General features: G+C 32.2%; 1 protein-coding gene across 1 annotated transcript; it reads right to left on the bottom strand.

Annotated features, from left to right (window-relative positions):
* Window positions 1-3,667: 3,667 nt before the first annotated feature.
* On the bottom strand, window positions 3,668-4,937 carry LOC122605976 (non-specific lipid transfer protein GPI-anchored 5-like). The gene is made up of 2 exons (XM_043778941.1): window positions 4,563-4,937; window positions 3,668-3,996 (listed from the first exon to the last, which is right to left on the bottom strand). The coding sequence occupies exons 1-2, from the start codon at window positions 4,903-4,905 to the stop codon at window positions 3,812-3,814; spliced, it is 528 nt and encodes a 175-aa protein (XP_043634876.1). The 5' UTR covers window positions 4,906-4,937; the 3' UTR covers window positions 3,668-3,811.
* Between the last annotated feature and the right edge of the window lie 3,492 nt (window positions 4,938-8,429).

An 8,429-nucleotide genomic window follows, 5' to 3' on the forward strand; every position in this document is an offset into this window, starting at 1 on the left:
CAAAACAATGTTTTGAAAGTTGTAATCACGTGGACCACAATAAATGATGATAACTATCATGAATGAACATTACAACTTTACAAGTTTACGTGGAAGAGAATGGTTAATCGGCTGCCTAATTCTAGAAATCACGGTGTATGATTTGATTTTTTAATAATAATAATAATTATTATTATTTCTTTTAATTACCTTTTCTTCTTTCTCATTTCAGACATCAAATCATGTCTAAATTGATGCTTTTAAGGCCGACCTTTACAAACCCTTGACCCGCAGATGCACAAATGGGAACCGTGACCTGGCCTGTTACCCCTTCGGGCGGGTCGGTTCGGTTGGGTTTTGATTCGGTTCTCTTGTTTAAGGGACTTTTGTTCATTCACGTGTCAAAAACCAGCGGACCTGACCCGAAAACCAGGAAGTGCACCAAAACGGGAACCATGACCCGCTTCGTTACCCTCTCGGGAGGGTCGGCTCGGGTTGGGTTGGAGCGGGTCAAAAACGGGTTACAAGTTTTCGGGTCAATTGCACATCCCTGGTACACACTCATGTTTTGGGATGATTAGTATACAGAATTTATTGAAGTAGGAAAAGTCATAGGAACGTCACAAGGTCAGTTTGTTTTTATCTATCTTTTAACAGTGACATGTAAGGAAACCGGGTTGCTACATTTTGATAAAACGTTAGTTTCTATACGACATTAGAAGTTCTTACATTTTTTATTGCTTATCGCAATCAAGCTAGAAAGAACGTGTTTGTTTCATGACATTGATGTATATTAGAGATGTGGTCCAAGAAATATCCGTAGACGTACGACTTGCCATGGGAAACACAAGAAACATAGTTTCTTGGTGTGCCTAACAAGGGTGTAAGCACCCGGAAAAATACACAATCAGGTTACAACTAAAACTACTTAAATATATTTATTATCTATACCACTTTTATTCATTATATACACACTGGACCTATTACCCTCAATATATCAAATATATCCTTGAAAGTATATATAAATAAATGCAATAATGCTGGACAAGCTTTTCAAGCTTTCTAGCCGATTGTTAATTGTGTACATTAAGGTTATTGTTTTTTTCTTTAACAAAAGTGATCCTTAGATGCATAAGCAGAGTGGAAAAGAGGATCGAAAGAACCAAGGTTTGTAATTGTTGTCAGCCAAATATTAAGTTCAACTTGTATGAGCCCATTTTGTTGTTATACTTTCCAGTCATGCTTGAGCCTTGAGTATGTAGACAACATAGGAACCGACGACATCAATTTTTCTTTTTTGGTGGTCTGGAGTATTTGATTGGTATTGTATGTTGGGGATGTTTTCAGGCTGTGATGGGCCTCGAGGAACCAATGGTGCAATGGTTTTTTTTTTTGTGTGATTCAAGGTTGGCTTCTGGTGCATTCGGGTATTACCGGTGCCCACTAATACATACAACGTAGTACTTGCACTTTTGCAGTATCTTAACATAGTCTGGGCATCAAATAAACATGTAAATACATGTTATATATCAAATGTCATGGTTTTTTTTTTTTTAACATTCAGTTTTATTAATAAACGCCATAACTAGCAAGGAGCTAGATTACAAGAGAGAAGTAAAAAAACATGTTACATAGATTAATCTAAGTTAAAACTATTCCATTTGGGCCAATCTAAGGAGGGTCGTAGTGATCTTTGAGTGATCCAAAGGAAACTGAGTGACTTTATTTCCTTGAAAGCGAAGCGTAACAAGGGAGCTTTATTGGAGAAGAGCATGTCATGCTATATTAATACTGAATGCTGCAGTAATATACAGTAACCGTTCAGTTCTAAACTCATTTATAGCTTCAGATAAATGAATGTATATGAGTTATTTGTGTTTTACATGTTTTTTGGTTTTTCCTAGGACAACTCATGAGAATAACCAAAACTAAAACTTTCGCCGCTCCATGTTGTTTTACCTATGTGTGTGAAGTGAACTTTATTTGTTCTTCTACATTTTAAAAGGTGGACAATTATTTCCTAGTAGCAGACATGAAGAAAGGACTGGATCAAAATTCGGCAATCAAGTTGACTCAGTTATCATGCAAGTTATGCACAATTTAATTAATAAGCCTTGAATTGTAAGGCGATCAGTTCAATATTTTTTTTAGAAAATACTATATTTTTTAGTGTACTTATTATTAATTTGTAAAATACTACTGTATATTTTTATTTTGAATTTCAATGTATTATACAACTAGTAACTGTCACTTGTGATCATACCTAATTATTGTACATTCGAATTGTAAGGCGATCAGTACAATATTTTTTTAGAAAATACTATATTTTTTAGTGTACTTATTACCAATTTGTAAAATACTACTGTATATTTTTATTTTGAATGTCAATGTATTATACAACTAGTAACTGTCACTTGTGATCATACCTAATTATTGTACATTATTTGAATTGTAAGGCGATCAATTCAATATTTTTTAGAAAACTTGCAGAGCCAGTCACCCGATCAGGAGCAAACATTAGCTGCAATAGGCAGGTATACAGTTGAAACACTCAATAGTAATTTTTTTTGTTTTCTTTTAATTTCCATTGAAGGTTATTAGGTACATTGTATGGGGTTGCAGCCGTGCACTTCACATGTCTACATTGGCATAGCGCAATATATTCGTGTACTGCTAAAAACAAAAGAAGAGAGAAAGGGAAGCTTGTCCGTGCATATTCTTGAAGAAATCGTGGTGTGCTTTCTTGCATTAATTTCCACGCTATCTTTTTTTAAACCAAGTACTCGCTTAACTTATTGATATTATGCAAGTCAAGAAGGCCAAAGATAGTCAGAATGGAGATTTGGTGTTGGTTGAAATTTCTGAAAACGTTGTTAATGAGACAGGTAAGTTATATGAGATATTGACGGATTATGATTTCAGTTTTTAAGCTTGAGAATGTTGTGTTGTTAGACCTAAAAAGTGCACTTTTTAAAAAATGCAAAGTACGTCTTTGAGTTTGAACTGTGCTCCCGGCCAATGAACCAAACGGAAACTACTGAACTAACCGACTTCTGGTCTACACTCAAAAATAAGGTGAATAAACTAAGAAGAAAGTATCCAATCATCATAGGTATGAGCATGAATTGCATGATAGTGATGATGACTAAGAGGGTATAGGTTTCTTATCTAGGATATCACGGTCAACGAATGTTAGCTTAATACCATAAATTAACATATATCCTAAGACCGGTTTCAATTCATTCCCTTATTTTTCTATTTATACCGTTTTATTGATTGCAAACAACATGAACTGTTTTAGTTATACAACCATATATTCTTATGTAATTTGCTTTTCTTATTTGCAGCTTCATATTTCAAATGCATTATAGAAGTTGGATCTAACAGAATAATGCAAGGTTATTTTGTTGGGAAGATTTATCTTTGAGCTTACTTAATATAATGGTAATTGAACTAGCTGTAAGTCGTCTTAATAGTAATTCCTGAACGACAAATACCTCTTTTATTATCTTTGTTTCATATGTATTAAACTTTCAACTCTTTGTATCTCTTCATACATAACGATCAATTATTCCCCGAAATCAATTATCATTCCCACCCCACGTGCAATGCACGGGCTTAAAGCCCTAGCTAGTAATATAGAATAGATAATCTCATAGTATTTATTTGATAAACATACAAACACCAATCAGAAAAGAATGATAAGTACATTACATTATATAACCATGGGAAATAATAAAACAACATAGCTCTGGACCAACCCAATATTATGCAAAATAAAAATGACAAAAAATGGAAATCAATTCATTAGCTATCCCTTAACACGCAAAAATTAGAACGCAATAGCATATGAGGCGACTAGGAAAGATACTAGAAGCGGAGCAACTGCTAATCGTGTAGAAATTGCATCTGATGAACCGTCACCTGTTGGTACAGCATTCGACCCCCGACCTGATCCGGAAGGGTTGTTTGGAGACGAAGAAGATGGTGTAGTTGGAGAAACGCCTGGAGACGCAGCTGTTCCAATTTCAAAACATTTTCCAAGAATTAGTACAGAAACGTATATAAGAGGCAAAAATATATACCAAACATAGGACGAACATGTATAGATGGGTTGTGACCATTTTTCTAAGTTCATACTAGTCAATTTTTATCTCAGTTATGAATTTTTATAATAATGTAAAGAAGTGATTTTAGAATTTTTGTTTTTTTTGGTATAAAAATAATACTACGTTTGTATATGAGATGAATCAAACTACATAGATGAATCGATGTGACGGGGATGATGGTAGTGGCGGCGGCGACGGGTGGGGCTGAGGTGCTGGCGATGACGGCGGCGGATAATTTAAGTTATTGATTTAAAGATAATGGATGTAAATAAGGATAATGTAATTATTTAATGGGTAGATTTTGTAAATTAACACAAATTTATTAAGAATATTTTTTATACTAACATCATTTACTAGGTAAGGATATTGACCGATAGATTAGAAACATTGTCAACTCCAATTGTGCTTATAAATGGAATATAAATTTTTTAATAATATATAAATGTTATAAGTTAGAAAAAAAAAAAGTATTACCTTTGCATTGGCTAGTTGGAGGTGTTTGGACATTGCATGCCTTAGGCAACTCGAGAGCTTGAGCTTGGTTAATATTAAGGCCCAAAGACGAGCCACCACCATTTAGGACCTCACAAAGGCATTGTGGTTGTGACTTGACCACACTAGCTAGTTGGGTGCAGCACCCTGAAGAAGGGGTCGACGAGTTGCCAGTTATGTAATTAAGGCACGGAGACATGCTAATGATCACATTTGTGCACCCTGAAGTCGATTGTGCCATTCCATAGCTACATAACATGGCCATCGAGATTGCTATGATCATTAATTTCAATATACAGGTTTCATGTGTTTGATTTTGTGCCATTGGGGAAATAAATTGATAAAAAGAATGTTGAAAATTGTTGGTAATTTGATTGAGAAGTGTATTTGTTTTGGTTTAGTTTTATAGGCAGAAATTTGAGAATAATTAAATGTCAACTGTTGAGGGTAAGAGGGGTTGCATTTAGGTTACCAACTAATACTCCTAATCCATGGCACATTGGCATGCACCAATCCACCTTGGTATCAATTGGATTTTAGCAGAGTATATTTTTGATATAAATATAAATGTTGAAATAAACTGAAGTAATGGTAACTGAAATTTAAAAAGAGAAATTCTAGAATGATAAACTTTTTACTTACAAATATTTTACAAACTTACATGGCCTATGATGTGGTTCATCCATATCATTAATTTCATATTACTTAAACAAAGTTAATTACGCTAGGTTAAACAAATTGTAATTATTTTTCCTCTCTCTCATTCCATATCACCTAATAATATGTTTTGTTCTTCCAATACAGAGATACAGACGCAAAAATTTTAAGGTTTTTATATGCCATTAGGAGGCTCATAAGTAATTACAATATAATGTATTCTCTCTGTCCCAATTTAAATGTCCAAGTTTGACTGACCAAGTCAATCTTTCGTAACTTTGACCATTAATATTATTGTTTATGTTTTATAATACTTGATGAAAGTTATATATCATTATAAAATATATTTAAAACTTAACCGATTTCATATATATATTACATCAAGTATTACATAACACTAATAGATATCTAGACGGTCAAAGTAAAATAAGAAAGACCAAAAATGTCAAACTGTGACATTTAAATTGGGACGGATGGAGTATATGGTTACGCTAATAGTAGTCGGCAATGAAAAAATTAATACGTTTAAAAGAAATTAAAAAAAAAAAAAACAAGACTGCAATTATGTGTATCGATCATCCATAAAACAGTGAAAAACATGTGACATTCAAAAGAATATACTTGACTCATGAATCTTAATCATAACTAGGCCAAGTGTATAAATAGAAACGGTGCATCTACATGAACTAAAAGTGGAATAATCATCTGGAACATGCTTGCAGATTAACACTATACAAATCATAATCAATCAAATGAATAAATCATGAAGTTTTCTCATCTATAACTTGTATATTCTTTACTCCATTAATAACTTCAATGGAAAAGAGGTCAATGTAAACATTAATAAAAACCTACAAAAATAAACGAAACTCACAACAACCTAATATCTTTAATTTGTAACCTTTAATTAAGGCGTGTTTGGTTCACAAAACGTTTTTGGAAGGAATAAAATCTTTCGAAGGATTGTAATTTGATTGAATGAAATTTGACGAAATGTTTTTGATTTTTTGAGAATTCAATTGACGAAAGGAATCAAATTCTTTCCTCTATCCTTAAGGAATGAAGATTCCCTCAAATGATGGAATGTTTACATTCCTACGGAATGAAATTCCTTCTTTTTTGAACAACCAAATACACTAAGGAATGAAATTGAATTCCAATTTCATTAGATTTCATCAAATTTTTTGAAACAAACACGACCTTATTTCTTTATGTATTTGAGGAGATCAATAGGGCATGTGTTTATGGGAAGAAGTAGAACTTTTAATAGGAGAAAGAAAAAAGAAGTAGTTAAGTTAAGTAGAAAGAAAAATTTGATAAAAAAAAACTATACCATGATTAATATGATGTGGATACGTAATATGACGTGGATACGCCACATCAAAAGCCACCTAGTAAAAAGTTTCTCACTTTAGAATTTCACATTAAAAAAATTGAATTAATTTGATATAGCTTATAGGAATTTTTTTTTACAGGATATTAACTGGTCCAGATAATACTTTTTTAGATGTGGAAGTGCACTTAATGATGCCAGTGCGATGCTTCTGAGTTTTTTTATATACATTTTTTATATTTATTTATTCAAAAAAAATAAAATAAAAAAGTAGTTAATAATAATAATAAAAAAACAATAGTTAGTTACTTCGGTGAGCTAACAACCTAACCCATTAGTATATTGATGCATCAATGTCTTGGATCCGTACGTACCTCTCTAGAGATACCAAGTTCTTCGAACCTGACAAATACAATAAATAACCATGGCACTATAAGACTAATTATATTTTAATGTTACCATACGCATGTCCATGGTGGTACCCGTAGCAGTGTGGTGGTTATGGCAATGCCAACAGTAGCGACACTGGTGTCGGTAATGGCTCGAGGCGGTAGTGGTGACGAGGGTGGTGGCAGCGGGGTGGTGGTGGTGTGGTGGTAAATGTAAGAGTAATTATCTAATCTATAATACATAATAAAAAAATAACCGTCCATGTTGAAAGTTACATGGGAGAAAATGTTCAAATTACCCTATACAAAAAAACACTATTTTCATTTGTAGTCATTTAGATACACGCAACTCTTTTTAAATATCTCTCTTTCTTTCATTTGCACCTTGTTAATGTTATTCGCTGCAATGCGGGTATCATCCTAGTTGATGTTAAATGAGTTAGCTTAGTTGTTTTAAAAGTTGTCGAATCTATGTTGTAAATTCTTTTATTAGGAGTTATTTAAGTAAAAAGAGATCATTTAGGTACATCATTCGTAGTTGTCGTGCATTCGGGCAGATTAATAAGGGCTTTTTCTTCCATCGGGTTTTTGAAATAGACAATTCTACTTTGAGAGACCTTTCTAACACGGACCCGATTAAGACAACGCATATTAGATCTCCCGCTGTATAATGACGACACGAAGTTTCAAAAGAAATTCACCTTTTAAAAAAATAAAAACAATCACTCGTTTTTAAAAAAAAGGAATTGTGTTATTATTATGAAAGAGTAAAGATATAATTGTACTCAATTGTAATTAAATAAATTAATTAAAATAATATTATATTTACAGATGATTTCCTTACTTATATTTATTAAATTAATATAGAACCCCAAAATTTACATAAATCTTTAAGAATTTTATTTAAATTAAAATTATTCACTGTATGATTGATTATATATGTTCATATGACTATCTATGTACATCTGATCACCACCTATTTCGTGAAACAATTATTTTCAAAGTATTTGCATGTTAGTTCTTTTAAATATAATAAATTACAGTAAATATATATGTATATCAACAGATGTAAATGAATAAGCATTTATGAACACAAACAAACAAGTATGACCTGAACGTTCATATAACTAAACGAATCGAAATTTCGTTCTGAGTGTTTCGTTTAATTAATCGAATAAACATAAATAAATTTCCGATTATGGCCTAGCTAAACACATTTGTTAGGCACATTTATCTATCATCGTAATTATTTATAGATGGAGAAGGTTTTCTGTTTTTGTTACCTAGGAATGGTGGTGTTGAAGTTGTGTGAACTTTCATAAACCCGACTAATTATATATTTTTGAATATTTGAGAATTGAACATCCATAATGTTTAAGCATAAAGATACAAAATAATATGATTATTTATGCATTTAATTAAGTTAGCTAATAAAAAGAAATTTATTAATTATGCAAGTTTAATTAGATA

This window comes from Erigeron canadensis, chromosome 6, assembly GCF_010389155.1.
Source record: "Erigeron canadensis isolate Cc75 chromosome 6, C_canadensis_v1, whole genome shotgun sequence".
Classification (NCBI taxonomy): Eukaryota; Viridiplantae; Streptophyta; class Magnoliopsida; order Asterales; family Asteraceae; genus Erigeron; species Erigeron canadensis.

Coding starts and splice junctions, on each gene's coding strand:
- LOC122605976 (XM_043778941.1), bottom strand. CDS start 4,905: ATGGCACAAAATCAAACACATGAAACCTGTATATTGAAATTAATGATC. Junction 3,997..4,562: donor TCCAACTAGCCAATGCAAAG/GTAATACTTTTT, acceptor AAATTGGAACAG/CTGCGTCTCCAGGCGTTTCT.